At 46.8% G+C, this 17,129-nt stretch overlaps 1 protein-coding gene across 2 annotated transcripts in view; it reads left to right on the forward strand.

Moving 5' to 3' along the window:
* TRPC1 (transient receptor potential cation channel subfamily C member 1) overlaps window positions 1–17,129 on the forward strand; it is a 55,179-nt gene that overhangs the window by 24,434 nt on the left and 13,616 nt on the right. For both annotated transcript variants that reach the window (XM_056114191.1, XM_056114192.1), the window contains 4 exons: window positions 3,556–3,687; window positions 6,731–6,926; window positions 8,596–8,932; window positions 14,788–14,927. In XM_056114191.1, the coding sequence (XP_055970166.1) occupies window positions 3,556–3,687; window positions 6,731–6,926; window positions 8,596–8,932; window positions 14,788–14,927 (805 nt within the window). The remainder of the gene's footprint in view (window positions 1–3,555; window positions 3,688–6,730; window positions 6,927–8,595; window positions 8,933–14,787; window positions 14,928–17,129) is intronic.

The raw sequence follows: 17,129 nt of genomic DNA on the forward strand, positions 1-17,129 counted from the left end.
AGTGGATGGATGCTTGTATTTTTGAGAGTTATTGGTTTAAATCAGCTCGGGAGAATTACAGTTTGAATCATTTAAGCCAAGAACATGAGTTCTCTGTTTATTTTCTTAATATCTCTCAAAAATAGTTTGTAATAATTTTTTTCCTTTTTGGTGGCGGTGGCGGCTACACCTGGCGGTGCTCAGGGCTGACTCCTGTCTCTGTGCTCAGGGATGGCTCCTGGCAGGCTCAGGGACCCTATGGGGTACTGGGCATCAGACCCAGGTCAGCTGCAACCCAAGCAAGCACTTACCTATTCTGGTGCTATTTTGTAGTCTTTAGTGAAAGGTCTCTTACTTCCTTTTTATAATTAATTGCCACGTAACTCTCCCTTTGTTGGTTGCTGTTGTTACAAGGACTAAGGGGTGCTGGGCTGCTGAGGGCTCACACACATGCTTGTGGGGGGTCCATCCTTTAGTTACTCACACAGCTGGCTGAGCGCTGGAGGTTGCACATGGTCTAGTGATGACGTTGCAGCCCGTAAGTGAGCCCCCCTAGGGGTCTCTCCTGAACACCACTTGGAAGAGGGCTAACACATTTATTTATTTATTTATTTATTTATTTATTTTTGCTTTTGGGGCCACACCCAGCAATGCACAGGCTCTTCCTTCAGGAATGATTCCTGACGGTGCTCAGGGGACCCTATGGGATGCTGGGAATCAAACCCGGGTCGGCCGCATGCAAGGCAAACGCCCTACCCGCTGTGCTATCACTCCAGCCCAACACATTTATTTTTGAAATAAGCTGGTGAGCAGGAAGTTTATAGAAGGCAAAGAATAAATGCAAGTAAACATGAAAGAAGCTATGCACTCTTATAAAGAAACTGAGTAAAACTATTCTGAAATCCCACTATTCATCTATTAGGTTAGCCAAGGCTGGGGAGAGTTGGTAATACGCAGTGTGAAAGAAGATGTGGGGTAATAGGAGTTTTCTTATTGTTACTGCTTTAGAAACATCTCTCAGAGGCTGGAGCGGTAGTACAGTGGGTAGGTCACTGGCCTTGCAAGCAACCACCCCAGGCTACATCTCTGGCATTCATGTGGTCCCCCAGCCCGCCAGGAGTGATCCTGAGCGCAGAAACACTGATCAGAATGTAAAACACACATGTCACATTACCTGGCTATTTTAACTCTGCAGCACTTAACATGAACTAGAGAATATTCACCACTGCATTATTCATACAAGTAAGAAGTCAGAAGCACCTGGCGCTGTGCCAGTGGAGATCAGTAGCCTCCTGTCACCTGCGAAGACACCGGTCTTAGGACATAATGAAATAGCCCAGTGTGCAGTGACAGGAAAAGAAGACTGGCTACTTGGCACACTGTGTGTGTGTTCATCATGAATATGAGGGTTGGGAGGAGAGTCACAGTTCCAGGGTGAGATTCACCTCTCAGAAGCCTTTGGGCCTAGACCTGGGGGAGGAGACCCCTGGAGCTTGCCTCGCGTCTCAGCTGCTATTCTTGCAGAGGGGTGCTCAGGAGTCTAGGGCTCCTGCCGCTGAGACCCGGTGTCCCCTGGCCCACCTGGGAAGTGCAGCGCAGGGACCACCAGCCCACTCCCGGCAGTGCTGGAGTTCCCCAGGGCCACGTTGGTGCTGCTCCGGGCCCAGGAGGTACTGCAAATCGAACTCAGGTCCCAAGCCTTCAAGGACCGTACCCCAATCCCGGGCTCTCTGTCTCCCCAGCCCTAAGCTGTGACATTTAAAAATAATAGGCATGTAATAATTTCAGATTTTAAAATATCCATTATGGAATAGCTATTAAATACGTGAGGAATTATACACTTGGAGTGCAATAAACGGAACCAAAAGGCTTTGGCTTGGGGCCAGAGCAATCATAGCACAGCGGACTGGGCTTTTGCCTTGCACATGACAGCTGGGTGTGACCCCCAGCCAGAGCAGGGGTGAGCCCCACGCACGGCTGCTGGGTCCCCAAAACAACAAAAGTCTGGGCTTGGTTCCTGTTTAGATTATGAAATGATAAACATTAATTCTAGGTTTTTTTTTACTCGTGGAAGATTATGCATAAACAAATTATTTCTCTCTTAAAACTTGAAACATGGGGCTGGAACAATAGTACAGCGGGTAGGGCGTTTGCCTTGCACACGGCCGACCTGGGTTCGATTCCCAGCATCCCATATGGTCCCTCGAGCACTGCCAGGAGTGATTCCTGAGTGTAGAGCCAGAAGTAACCCCTGTGCATCGCTGAGTGTGACCCAAATAGCCAAAAAAAAAAAATACAACCTGAAACATATGTCACAAATAACATGGCTGAAAGAGTCATGTGCTATACTATATATGTGATTACCCATGTCTTTGTATGGTAATACCTATTTCAGCATCTATATCCTAGACATCTACCATTTTATAGTAGTCTTACATTGGTGAAGAAACAGGTGACTTTTCACATAAGTCTCAAATTTATTCCATTATACTTTATTAAAAATAATACTAAGTTTATCATGTATCATCATTAATTTTTAATTAATTGGACCAAGTGATAAAGAGTTTTGAATCTGTGAAAGAAATACTAAACTATCTTTTTTGAGGAACATCACATGTTTTCAGTATTTGTACCAAAATATTTACTTTGTTTTTATACAAGTCATCCTCTAATAAGTTCTACATTATACTTCTGCTTTCTTTAATTTTTTTGTTTCTGTTCAAATGTATAAGAACTGTAGGTTAAAATCACGATCATGATCACGACCATCCTGTTGTTCGTCGATTGCCTTGAGCAGGCCCCAGTAACGTTTCCTTCGTCCTAGCCCTGAGATTTTTTAAGAAGTGCCATATTAAAAGCTCTTCCAGGGTTAGGAGAATGAGACCCATCATTGTTACTGGTATTTGGCATATTGGGTAAGCCATGGGGAGTTTGCCAGACTCTGCCGTGAGGGCAGGTTACATTCGGTAGCCTGTCATTTTGTCCAAAGTAAGAATGAGATAATAAGGTATCACGCAGCCGTGAATGTGGCCGCATGCTTCTGGGAGCTGGGTTTTATAGTCTCTGGGACTTGGCCGTTGATGGGATTACACAGCGCCAGGGTCCAGTTGGTGGGTGTGGCCCTTGCCTACTGGAAGATGGAGGATCTGGGTGGAGGATGCTCAGCCCCGATCCAAGCAGGCTTGGAGATCTCAGCCCCGGAACCCGCATGCCTTTGTTCCTCTGCCGGTACCTTCCTTCGTGTGGAGAGTGGTCTCAGTATGATGGTGGCTGGTTCTGAAGGTCTTTGGCTGCCAGAGCCCTGGTTGGGGCGGGGAGGGAAACTCAACCCGTTCCCCTTCGAGGGGCCCCGGCTAGGACAGCCAGGCGTGGGGGCAGGAGACTCTGCACTGTTCTCTTCCGGGAGCTGGGTTTTATAGTCTCTGGGTCTTGGCTGTTGATGGGATTACAGGGTGCCAGGGGGCCAGTTGGTGGGTGTGACCCCTGCCTGCTGGAATTTGGAGGATCTGGGTGGAGGAGTAGGTTAAAAAACTAGCTATAAATGTATACTTTTTTTTACATCAAATTTTACCACAGGTTTCGTCTTGATATTTATCGCTGCTTGGCCAGTCCAGCCCTCATAATGCTGACCGAGGAGGACCCAATTCTCAGAGCCTTTGAACTTAGTGCTGATTTAAAAGAACTAAGCCTTGTGGAGGTGGAATTCAGGTGGGCATGAACGGAAATTGTGAATCATATCTTTTCCCCCAGTTTGTTTGGTGTGAGTATTTTTTATAGGTGAAATAACAATCTATATTAATCTCCATTTTTTTTGGTTCTTGTTTGATACCACACCTTGCAGCTGCCTGCTTGTGATTTTTCATCTCCCCAGATGCAAGAGTCTCTTAGATCACTTCCGTGCCGTCTGCTTCACTTTGTCCATCCTTGACTCCCGCCTTGGGTCAACACTGCCAAAGGCCTTGCTGGGCAGTGTGAAGTGGCCAGAGTGTCGGCCCTCAGCACAGGAACCAACGGGGGCCGTCCCCTGCCTCCCTCTGCCCGCCCAAACCCTGTCACTGTCCCTGCAGCCTGAGCCTTCAGTCCTGTCGTAGCATGAGGAAAGCTTCTGCACGCGAGGGCAGTGCCCACCTCAGACAGGACCTTTCCCTACTGGTTGAGGTGCGTGTTAGAAACGTACCTGTGCCAGTCCAAGCTTCTGCCATGGAGAGCGAAGTCTAGTTCCCAGTGAAGTTTGTACCCCCAGAAAGTCCCTGTTATTGTTTCATCTTTGAGTATTAGAGATTAAAGTTGTGGGGAAGAGCTTCCAACAAAACAACCCATTGAACTACTGCCCCAAATGCTTGTTAAAAAAAATCCCTAGAACGCGACATTGCGTAGACTTGAGGTAAAGCTGTCTGTCATGTTTGAAGGCCCCCAGTGCCCTCTGCGGAATGACTTGGCCCTGCAGGGGGCTTTCCAGGGGTGACACTCCCCACCCCCCCAGCCTTCCCTGCCTGCCAGCAGCTGTTGGAACCAGAGTCTTGTTTGACTCTCCTGTGTTCACTGCGCAAAGTGGGAAGTTTGACTCTAACTCACTAGAGGAACCGGAAGAACTTTGCAGTTCCCTTTAGCCCTTATACGTACAAGGTGGTCTCAGTGGCTGTGAGTTCTAGAAACTCAAAATAACAGAAACACAGACTACTGTTTCTAAGGGTTCTAGTTTGGAACTGCTGAGTTATAATTTATCTAAACTAAAATTTACTTAAACTCAACAAGATGTAAAGTGGGAAGGACAGTAGATGGTTTAGATGTAGTTTCTTGCTGCCTTTAATTAATTTTTTATATAGCACAGGACTTTGTTCATAAATTACTCTAAATATGAAGAATTTTCTATTATAGTCTCATAACTAAAAGTTCTGGTTACCATTTAAAATCCATTCAACTTCTCCCCAAAAGAATTTGAAACAGGCTCTTTTTTCTCTCTAGAGAAATCTGTTCTCTCTGAACATGTGCCCCTCTCCTTTTCTCTCTTCTCACATTTTTCTAAGTAAATTTCTGTAAATAAAACTACTTTACTTCACACTAGGAAAAAAGAAAGGATTGGAAACAACTGGTGTAGTGTAATGAATAATCATATTATAATAAAGTTAGATATTTTAAGTGATCATCCTAGAATAATTTACTTCAATGCCCCTGTTTTTACTAGACAAGGATAAAAGATTTAAGTAATTGGGTGATTCACTGTCATCAGCATCTCCTTAGGAACAGAGTCGACACTGAAAACAGGCTCAGAATCATCATGTGAGCAGATCCCCGAAATCCCAGCCAGTTTGCAACCCCTAGCCCACAGGCTAATGAGGTGCACAGGTGCAGAAGGCTCTTGAAACTATTGTCTCTCTACAGCTACTTTTTAATTTCCCAGTAGTCTAGTAAAAAACATTAGAGTATGAAATAAATTAAATTTACCTCTGAATCATGTATTTTGCCAGTGTTTTTCTATAAATTAATATATCTGTGTATTAATGTACGTTTGATGAATGAATGTTCTTATTTGCAATTAGATGCCTTGAATAAGAGGCAGTTGATAACTTGGTAAAGAACCCCAACAATCTATCCTTTAGGTCATTTTAATATTCAAGGTAAAGAATGGATAAGGAAAATGTCAGTTTCTAAATAAAAGAAGTTTCTAATTCTTTACCTTATGATTTTATGCAAGCCAGTTCCTGGAACTAGATTCCTAGTATATAAATAGATCACTGTTACTATTTTCCCTTCCTCTAGGAAAAAAAAAAGGTGGTTTCTGAAGTTCAACCCCAAATTTTCTAGTGTTATTCTTATTATATGCAGACGTAATTTGATGTAGTTGGTATTTTGTACAGGTGTTGGTCTTCGGCTTACACCTCGCAGTGCTCAGTGATGCTTCTGGGTTGGAGCAGCCCTGTGGGTGCTCGGGGACCCAGTGCTCTCAGGGATCAGACCCTGGCTTACCATGTGGAGCACAATCTCCAACCCTGTTGCCATCTCCCAGCCCAGCCATTGATATTTTTTTTAAAAACTTATCTATGAAAATATTTTAGTTGTGGGGCTGGAGTGATAGCACAGTGGGTGGGGCCTTGCACACAGCCGAGCCAGGTTCAATTCCCAGCATCTCCTATGGTCCCCCGAGCACTGCCAGGAGTCATTCCTGAGTGCATGAGTCAGGAGTAACCCCTGTGCATCACCGGGTGTTACCCAAAACAAAGGGGGAAAAAAAAAAAAGAAAGTATCTTAGTTGCTTGTTTAGGTCTCCCTGTACCATTGAATTTCAAGCAATACGGATTCAGAAAGAATTATTTACTAAGTACCAGCATAAGTATTGACTCTTACTAAGTCTCCAGTTAAAATTATTTAGTAGTATTCATGCAAAAGCATCAATATCACTTCTTTAAATTAGTTATACAATACAATAATATGCCCTGAAATTTTCTACCACACTCAGAATGTGAAATAATGACTTAACTGAAAAACTGGTTGACAAAATGTCGAGGACTTTGAAGCTAAGGACCTCTAAGGGAGCACTGTGTTCCGTCAGGCTGTCAGCCAGCACAGGACAGAACCGGTAACACTGTCCCCTGATGGTGAGAACCGAAGCACTGGACGATCCCTCAGAATCCCAGCCCATGCCAACTTCCGGTCTTAGGTAGCCCCCTTGGGACATTGCCTACTGGGAACTGCAGACTCGTTGGGAGGTAGGAGGAGTGACCTTTCTCATACCAGCTGGTGTGTTTTGCAGGAACGATTACGAGGAGCTAGCCCGGCAGTGTAAAATGTTTGCTAAAGATTTGCTTGCCCAAGCCCGGAATTCCCGTGAGCTGGAAGTGATCCTGAACCACACGTCGAGTGACGAGCCTCTGGACAAACGGGGACTGCTGGAGGAGAGAATGAATTTGAGTCGTTTGAAACTCGCCATCAAATATAACCAAAAGGAGGTATGTGATTTTCCGCGACAGATGGACGCTCAGAACCACAGAAGCCCAGGGTTCTGAGAACAGCTTTGGAGCAATGTATGACGTGAGATCCTAACCCTACTCAGAAAAACCCTCTGTCTTTGGGCAGGTGGTGGCCCCGCCCCTCACCCTTCCTCCACACCTGGGCCCCACCTGCCTGGGCTCAGGGCTTACTCCTAGCTCTGTGCTCATGGCTCACTCTCGGCGCTGTTCAATGGACCCAGATTCAAGGGGGAAGCTGCTTCCCCCTTGTGCTATCTCTCTGGCCAGTCACTGCTATTTGTAATAATTAATACCAATGACAGAATGACATGGACGTTCATTAATGTTTAGCTAAATGGTAGTTATACAGGTATGGTTTTCCATAGTAAATGCCATGCTCATTGCATTCTTGATTTTTGCCTGTCAAACATTTGATTTAATTATCTGGCTCTAAACTGTAGCTTTTCCTACCATAAGGGTAGTAGTGCCTTTCTGACTTTGTTTTTCCAGGCCACACCTGGCAGTGCTCAGGGCTTCCTCCTGGCTCTGTGCTCAGGGGTCACTCCTGGTGGGGTTTCAGGGAGCATGTGAGCTGTCTTCAGTGTATCCATCCTCAATGACAGGCTGCCACAATGCTTAATGACCTTAAGCAACATTTCATGGTCATTTTATGATAATTTCATAATGAGCATATTACACTCTTGGGTTTGAATCCTCTCTGGAATCGTACAATATTGCTATTAGACTGCCAGGCGTTTGCCTCTAAAATAGCTAAGAAACGCTGTATTTTGGATAAAGTAATTTCTGCACTTGAAAGAATTTTCCTCTTACTAACATTTTTCCTTTTCTCTAACAGTTCAGTTTTGAGCAGATTAATGTCTGTCTTTAATATATTGTGAAGAACTTTTCAGTGTCTTCTTAGGGCAAAAATGTATGTCTAATGTTTAGATTTTGACTGTTTTGTTACTTTGATGTCTTGGCTTATTGCAATTGAAATCAGTGGTTTTCTAAATTAAAGTCTGAATCGAATTCTTCACATTGTGCTTCTTAACTCTGAGGTTTTATAATGTGATTATAAAAGCACTTTATAATGTTATGATAAATCAGATGCTGAAAAATGGTTTAAGTAGGCTACTAGGAATGATTAACATTTCTGTGAACCAGTATAGAGAGAATTAAGTCCTTTAAAATTCTTGGAAATGGGAGCAGAGTGAGAGTTCAGCGGGTAGGGCGTTTGCCTTGCATGCAGCCAACCCAGGTTCGATCCCCGGCATCCCATCTGGTCCCCCAAGCACCACCAGGAGTAACTCCTGAGTGCAGAGCCAGGAGGAACCCCTGAGCATCGCTGACTGTGACCCAAAGAGAAAAAAAATCTTGGAAGTGTTTTACTTTTGTTAGACAGCTTTCGCTTTGGAGGACCTTACATTCCATCCTCAGAACAAGTTGGTGCACGAGCACTGCTGCTACTCCCGCTTTCCGTGGCAGTTGAGGTTGCAAGAGCTTAGAGACATCCTGACCCTCCGCCCTCTCTCACACACTGACCAGAAAGACTGTTGAACAGAGAGGTTCGCTTGTTTGCCACTGTTCAACTTCGTCGACCATCACCACTGGCACACCCGGTTTCATTTACCGCTCTGACGACCTCTCTTCTGTTGTGCGTCCTTTCCAGTTTGTCTCTCAGTCGAACTGCCAGCAGTTCCTGAACACGGTTTGGTTTGGACAGATGTCAGGGTACCGACGCAAGCCCACCTGTAAGAAGATTGTGACCGTTTTGGCAGTTGGCATCTTTTGGCCGGTCTTGTCGCTCTGTTACTTGATAGCCCCCAAGTCCCAGTTTGGCAGGATCATCCACACGCCATTCATGAAATTCATCATTCACGGGGCTTCCTACTTCACGTTCCTGCTGCTGCTCAACCTCTACTCCCTTGTCTACAACGAGGATAAGAAGAACACCATGGGGCCGGCCCTGGAGAGGATAGACTACTTGCTCATCCTGTGGCTCATCGGTGAGTGGTGCGATAGCGCCCAAGCTCCTACCCTTCTCTTACCCATTCATTTTCCCCTTGCTTTGTGGCTTTTCAAACATTTGTATTCATTTTGTTATATTTGCACTGCTTACACAAAACGAATTTGAACATTTCCAGGACCACTGAAGAATCGACGAAAATATTCATGAAACATTTCCGAGGGGCTGGGGGCATAGTACGGCAGGCGGGGGGTGGGGGTGCTTGTCTTGCACAGGGCCTACCTGGGTTCGAGCCCAGGCACCCCATATTTTCGAGTCCAGCAGGAGTGACCCCTGAGTGTGGCTGGGTGTGACCCGAAAAACAAAGTAAACAGATGTTTCTGAACTTGATAAGGAAACATATCTATTGCTTAATATTACTTTATTATATGAAAGCTTAAAACTCTTTATTCTGGCTAGAGAGATAGTGCAGCGGGCAAGGTGTTGCTCTTGCATGCAGCTGACCATTTGATCCTGGGCACTGTTATGGCCCCTGATCACCCCAGGGGTCACTGTGGAGCCCGGAGTCTAGCGTAGTCCCTGAGCACTGTGGGGTGAGCCTTGCCCCGCCCTCCCACACATACCCAAGTGCTTTGTTCTCGGTCTCTAAATTTTTATGATTGTTAAAATAGAGGGGAAAATTAATCAATATTTTTTGCATAATGGTATGAACTGTTTCTTATGTGTTTTGAAATGTAATACATTCATGTGGTTGCATTTTTTAAAAGTTAACTTTTTTTTGTTTGTTTGTTTTATCATAAGTCTTTTAAGAACCATGAAGTTCTGTAGCTCCATCCCACTTTCTATTCTGGATAATTTATTTAAATTTAGATGTCAGGATCCCTGGAAACTTCCTCTGTAAATCAGCCCCTCAGGTAGTTGGAGCCTTCAGAAATGGCTCCTTTAGGTGTTGGATCTGCGGTGTCTTGGCGTCAAGCACTGACCTTTCACGCTGAGCCTCTGGCTTCAGCCCCTCACACTACAAAGAAATAAAAGGAAAGAAAAAACATTTTTTCAGAGTCAGTTAAATACTCTTGAACTTTTTTTTTTTTTTTTTTTGATCATACCCAGCATTGCAGAGGGTTTACTCCTGGCTCTGCACTCAGGAATTATTCCTGGCTCAGGGGCCATGGGGATGCTGGGACTTGAACCTGGGTCAGCCACATGCAAAGCCAACACCCTCCCCACTGTGCTATCACTCCAGCCCCAAAACCTCTTGAGCTTTATGGGGCAGGAGCTATAGTACAGCGGCGAGGGCATTGGCTTTGCACACAGCTGACCTGGTTCGATTCCCAGCATCCCATATGGTTCCCCTAGCACTGCCAGGAGTGATTCCTGAGTGCCAAGCCAGAAGTGACCCCTGAGCATTGCCGGTGTGACCCAAAATGCAAAAAAAAAAACAACCCTTTTTTAAAAAAAAATTTTATTAGTGAAACACCATGAGGTACAGTTGTAGACTTACACATTTTTGTGCTTGGGTTTCAGTTATACAATGATCGAATACCCATCCCTCCACCAGTGCCCATTTCCCACCACCATGGGTCCCAGTATCCCTCCCACCCCCATCCCCCCCGTCCCACCCTGCCTCTGTGGCAGGGCATTCCCTTTTGTTCTCTCTCTCCTTTTGGGTGCTGTGGTTTGCAAAAATTCTCGAGCATTCAAGTGGCTTGGCTGCCTGGAGGCAGATACAGGGTTGTGTGGATTCGTAACCCGGCCTGTTCCTTCTCTCTCAGCAGTGTGGCCCTGCTCTCCCATGGCCTTCGGGGGCTACAGGCAGACCACAGACCTCCTTGTTTGGGGGCCACACTTGACAGTGCTTAGACCGAGCTCTGCACTTACAGGTCACTCCTGGTGCGCCTGGAGGACCCGGTGTGGTGTCAGGGATCAAACCCTTGTTGGCCACTGGACTTTCACTGCGGCCCCTCACAGTGGCCTTCATAGCCCCTGTCTTCCCCAGCAGAGGAGACCGTCAGCGTGAATCAAAATCCCTGAAGCAGGGTGCTGCCGACAGTACCACCTCTGCTTTGAAACAGTCAGGTCCAAATAAGTCTTGTGGCTTCTAGGCCCATCATGTGATTCGGCCTCTGCAGGCCCCGCCCTCCCGCATCACTGCTGCACTCACACTGTTCTGGGAAGAGCTGACCTGTAGCCACTCTCAAGGCCCTCTGGACACCGGGAACATCGGGGCAAACCAGACTCATGAAATAGGTCTCGCCGCTGAGACGGCTCTGGTGTCACTTCATGGGGCCTGGTGGCCGGCCTGCAGCGGGTCATCATTAGCCAGTGGGCACGGTTCAGCTCTCCAGATGCTTCAGATGAGAAGGAAACTTGGAGGCCGCCTGGTGTGGAGTCGTGCTTCATGGTTTGAAGCAGCAAGCTCGTGGCTTGCGTCTGCTCTCCAGTACCGTGTGTTTCTTCTCCATTTCCTGCCTTGATCCTCCAGGGAGGGAAAGGGGTGGCTTTGCTGATGACCACACAGACTGTTCCACTTAAGGGGTCATTTTACTTCATTTTTTTGCTCTTAGAAGCTGTTACAAAGATGTGGGTGAGAGCTGGAGCAACAGTACAACGGGCGTGGGGCTGGAGCGATAGCACAGCGGGGAGGGCATTTGCCTTTGACACGGCTGACCCAGGTTCGATTCCCAGCATCCCATATGGTCCCCCGAGCACCGCCAGGAGTAATTCCTGAGTGCAGAGCCAGGAGGAACCCCTGTGCATCACTGGGCGTGACCCAATGAGAGAGAAAGAGAAAATAAAAGTACAAGGGGCATTTGCCTTGCACGTAGCCAACCCAGGTTGATTCCCAGCACCCATGTAGTCCCCCGAGCACTGCCAGGAGTAATTCCTGAGTGGCAGAGCCAGGAGTAACCCTGGTGCATCGCTGGGTGTGACACCCCCCCCCCAAAAAAAAGTGCGGTTGTTTTTTGGTTTATTTATTTATTTTTTAAATGTTAGGTACCTACGCTGTCCAAGGATAGACTGAAACAAATGTAGACCCATATTCATGGAGCTTATAGTCCAATGAAGGCAGAAAACCCCCAGTAGTTTGAACATTATTCAGATAAATGAAAAATCAGAGACTTAATATGCAGCTAGTGGAGGTCATGGAATTAGAAGAACAAGACGGTTTGAATAGTATTTCACCTTTGCGGAGGCTGGCAAGGGTGTCTGAAGGGAGTGATGAGGGGTGATAGTCAACCAAAGCACTCGGGCAGAAGACTGCTCTGGGCTCTTATAAAAATGACGTTTAAGAGGCCCTGGGGCAAAGAGGGAGCCTGGCACAGAGAAGGAAGAGAGTGCCGAAGGGTGGGGCGAGGAGAGGCGTAGCAGGGCCTGTGAAGCTGTTCAAACCCAGGTCACCCGTGGCGCTGAAGAAACTGGTGACTCACATGCCAGGGTCACCAGTTTCACATCGGGCACGAGATGTTAATTCAAAAGGGTTAAGGATTCTGATGCTTGGAATCTTGGCGTTAGACCCAGACCCGTAGAGCACGTTGATGCAAAGCCTGACTTCAATGATTCAGCCCCACGGCGGGGGGGAGGAGGGGGGGAATCAAGAGTCAGATTAACTGGCGTTTCATCAGAGGAGCTCCTGCTCTGAGAGAAGCTATGGCTGAATAAAAAGACACCTCACTACCGAAGGAGAGAAAATTTGAAAATTCAGACATCTGACAAAAGAGCTCATATCCAAGCTAGATAAAGCCCTCAAGACTCAGTAACCCAACACAGACTCTGACACTAAAAATGGGGAGAAGCACAGACAGACACTTTCTCAAAAATAGGTTAAAGATACACACAAAAAAGCATGATCCCGGGTCATCAGGAAACTGCAAATCAGAATAAGAAAGCACCTCATGAGGGAGAATGGCTGTCAGAGAGTCGAGAAGCAGCAGTTGGTGTTGAGGAAAAGGGCCTGCTTCCACTTGGTGGAAAACTGCGTGGTGATTCTCCCAAAAATGGGAAAGAGAACTGCCATGTGGGTCCAGCCATTCCTCTGGGCTTTCCTTCATTGGAAGGATTAATACTATTTTATTATCACAGTCTGAATGATAGCACAGCAGTAGGGCGTTTGCCTTGCGCGCAGCCAGCCTGGTCGAGCCGGGTTCAATTCCTCCGCCCCTCTCAGAGAGCCCGGGAAGCTACGGAGAGTATCTCACCCGCACAGCAAAGCCTCGAAAGCTCCCCGTGGCGTATTCGATATGCCAAACGCAGTAGCAACAAGTCTCACAATGGAGATGTTACTGGGCCCGCTCGAGCAAATCAATGAACAATGGGAAGACAGTGCGATTAGCACAGTCATTCCACTGTCCTTTCTTGCATCGGAAGGATTAATATTATCAGCATTGACAGTTCTTTCCCCAGCAGTATGGAGATTCAGAATATGCCGTTCCTATAAAAACGCCCATGACAGTTAGCTAATGCTGCTTAATTTATGTAGGGTAGTTTAAAAAGAAGAACAAGCTCAAAGAGCCAAAGCAATGCTAGGAAAAAATTACATGTGAGGCTGTTCTTTTCCCAACTTGAAGCTATCAAATAAAGCCACAGGAGTCAGGACCTTGTGACCCAGAATGAGACTCTCAGGCCAGTGGGATGGAGCTGAGGGCCCGAGACAGGTCCTGGGGCTGTGGTCACGAAAACTGACCAAGTGGCGAGAGCAGCGAGAGGGCCAGGAGGGCCAGTTATGTTGGTTTCCAGCGGAGGCGCAGCCAAGTCAAACTTTTTTGTTTCGCTGTCAGTTCTGAAATATGTTTGAAAAATACTTTCTGCATTAAAGATGGGCATCGTACGATTAAGCTGTTACAAAACCTGCCAAGGATCTGAGCCCGTGTTTCTCAGCCGACAGAGCCCCGCCCGGGGGCCCCTTCGCCCCACCTGGTGCAGTTTCCCAGGCTTCTTCTTGAGCCTCTATGCAGGGCACTGCTGACCCCCGAGGTTTTCTCAGTGCCATGTGTTTCCAAGGAAACCAGCCCCTTTAATAGACTCCGACAAGCGGTTTTGTTCCTGCAGGCAGAGTTCTGACCTGCACTTAATCGTTGCTCCTTTGGGGACAATGACGGGATTTTGAGAGGGAAAGTATCGCTTGCATTTTGGCAGTACTGAGTTGCTTTGCTGAAGGCAGGGTTTCAGGGGCGCAGGAGGCAGGAATGGGCTGATGACAGTGATGGTGACTGGGAGAGGTGGTGAGGAGTCAACGCTGGCTCTGGTTTGAACGTGCTCAGCCCAGTTCCCTCTTGCCTTGACTGGACCCTTTAGAGGGGATGGGAGTCAAGGACAGTTCGAGGACATTTGCACTGGATGAATCTCAGGATGGAGGGACCGCCACTGAGTGCAGTGAGGGTGGGGGCAGGTCAGAGCTAGGCTGGCCCGGGTATGGGTGTCCGAGTGGCCCGTGGAGCAGCCCAGCACCGTCCGTCCGGGCAGGGGAGCCTCTAGGAGGGGATGGGCCGTGGGGTAGTTTGGACTGGGCTCAGGAGAGCACTGACAGGAGTGCATGCGGAGGAGATGGTGGGGAAGGGAGAAAGCTTAGCAGCCGCTTGGCTTTTTAATCCTTATTTAACGTCACTTACTAAAACACCTGTCTGACAAAGAGACATGAGAGCTTAAGGTTATTTTGTTTTGAATTTTGAGAACTTCTTGGGTTCTTCTGACTGAGACTAGATTGGGCCAAGTGTTTGTTTAATACTTAAATGTGGATTTTTTTTTAGTTTATTATATTAATGGGGTGTTCCTTGATGCTCTCTCTCTCCCCCTCCCTTCCTCCCTCCCTCCCTCCCTCCCTCCCTCCCTCCCTCCCTCTCTCCTCTCTCTTTCTCTCTCTCTCCTCTCTCTTTCTCTCTCTCTCTCTCTGTAACCTAGGGATGATTTGGTCAGACATTAAAAGACTCTGGTATGAAGGATTGGAAGACTTTCTAGAAGAATCTCGTAACCAACTCAGTTTTGTCATGAATTCACTGTACCTGGCAACTTTCGCCCTCAAAGTGGTGGCCCACAACAAGGTGACTGTTGGCGTCAGGTGGGGGCACAAGTGGAGCTGACCTGGGGGTACGGAGCCGTTTTGCTGCTTACCTCAGGCTACGGTGCCTGGTTCGATCACTTCCTCCCGGCTGTGCAGGGCCCTCGGCCCTCTGAGGGTTGTGAGCGTTTCGTGTAGGCCTGGCACCAGGCTTGGCCCGCGCCCCACCGTGTATCACCTTCTCCTCACAGGACTCTGAGATGGAGCTCCTTCTCCCAGCGAAACAAAGCGGGGAATGGAGCTCAGAGAGGCCAAGTAACTTGTCTGAGACTGCACAGTGTCAAATCAAGGCTAGACTTAAATCCGGGTCTGTGCAGGTATTTTCCTTTCTATCCAGTGCAGACTTCTTATATCTGAGCTACATTAATTCGCCTCATATGTACATACATAAATATATGTACGTATGTATTTAAACTGAGACTTGTGTTAGATATCTTCATAACTGAACGAAAAGTAAAATAAATGGAATTCATTATATAGTGTCTTATACAGTCCAGATCCTTGTAATTATCTTTTGAGGAGTATACAAAGTAATATAAATGTAATTCTTATCAAATGCCTATATATATGTAGAATTTCAACGTAGCCTTTTCAACAGCTTATAAATGTACTTTTGTCATGATTTAAGCTCCACGCCTCCCCCCAAGCCCAGGAAAAGGTTTTAATTATCTTTGCTTAAATCCTGAGTTTAGAATTTTTCAGGAACTAAGAAACAAAATATTTTCTGTTTCTCACAGTTTTATAGATTATAGTAAAAGAAAGCTGGTGGTCTTACACATTCCATTCTAAAATCAAAATAAACAAAAACTAACTATATTTCTTAATTGATCAGTGGTATGGAATGTGTTTAATATGTTCACTGACCAGAATTGTGAAATTCCTAGGAAAATCCAAATTGGTCCTATTCCGATAAATGATTGAAGGGGCTCAGAGATAGTGTAGACAGTATAGGGATGGGCTGGAGCGATAGTCCAGTGGGTAGGGTGTTTGCCTTGCATGGGGCTGACCTGGGTTCGATCCCCGGAATGCCATGTGGTGCCCCAAGCACTGCCAGGAGTAATTCCTGAGTGCAGAGCCAGGAGTCACCCCTGAGCATCTCTGGGTGTGACCCAAAAAGCAGGAAAACAAAGATAGTGTAGAGGTGAGGCACCCAATCCTGACTGCCTCCTATGGCCCCCGGGCTCTGAGCTCAAAAGAAATGGGTTGATAAGAGACTGTGGAACATGGATTGTCTGGGTGCTGGTTGTTTCAGGAAGGGAGTTGGCACCACACCTGGTGCTGCTCAGGGCTTGCTCCAGGCTCTGTGCTCAGGGGACCATACGAGGCTGGGCTGGACCTGGTAGCCTGTGTGCGAGCCCCCTGTCCACATTGCCTTGGCTCCAGGCCCAACACTGGCTTTAGAAAACTAGTCTCTCCAGTCCTAGAAGTAAGGCCCCTACAAAATTATAATTTGTGACAAAAACAAGGACATATTCTGAGAGGGAAAGGGGGAGCTATTAATAATCATGCCAGAGTGCAAGGGCTAGAGCGATAGTACAGTGGTTAAGGGTGTTTGCCTTGCACACGGCTGACCCAGGTTCGGTCCCCGGCATCCCATACGGCCCCCCAAGCACCACCAGGAGTCATTCCTGAGCGCGGAGCCAGGAGTAACCCCTGAGCAACACTGGGTGTGATCCAAAAAGCAAAAATATTAATAATTTTTAAAAATCACGCCAGAACAACTGGTACATAACCTGGGACTGTTTCAAGCATTTGGGACATGTTTAAGCACAAGACTCTATGTCTGGGTAGACTGATATGTCCTTTTTTCCCCTATAAGAGAAAGAATATCTATAGTTCATTATAGAGTCTTGAGTTCAAGGATGAAGCTTACTGAAGACAGTAGCCAATTAATGAAGAGCACACATCTGGAAGGCGTGTGTCACGCAATATCAGAAGCACGTGTCAGTATCTCGTGAATGAAAAGTTTCCTGCCAGTTAAAAATATTTTGGACATTTTAGAACCTCAGGATTCTCGGAAACCTCTGAGTAGAAAGCAAGAGAGGCTCGTGGAGACGCTTCCTCAGCTGCTCCCTGTTGTCTGTTAGAAGCAAGTTCTCAGCAGCGCGGCTATAGTCGTGCCCTGCCCGCAGACGTCGCTAACTAGGCTTCTGTTCCCAGACCTCAGAACGTTTGTTTCTGTTTT

This window comes from Sorex fumeus, unplaced genomic scaffold, assembly GCF_029834395.1.
Source record: "Sorex fumeus unplaced genomic scaffold, SorFum_2.1 ptg000024l, whole genome shotgun sequence".
Classification (NCBI taxonomy): Eukaryota; Metazoa; Chordata; class Mammalia; order Eulipotyphla; family Soricidae; genus Sorex; species Sorex fumeus.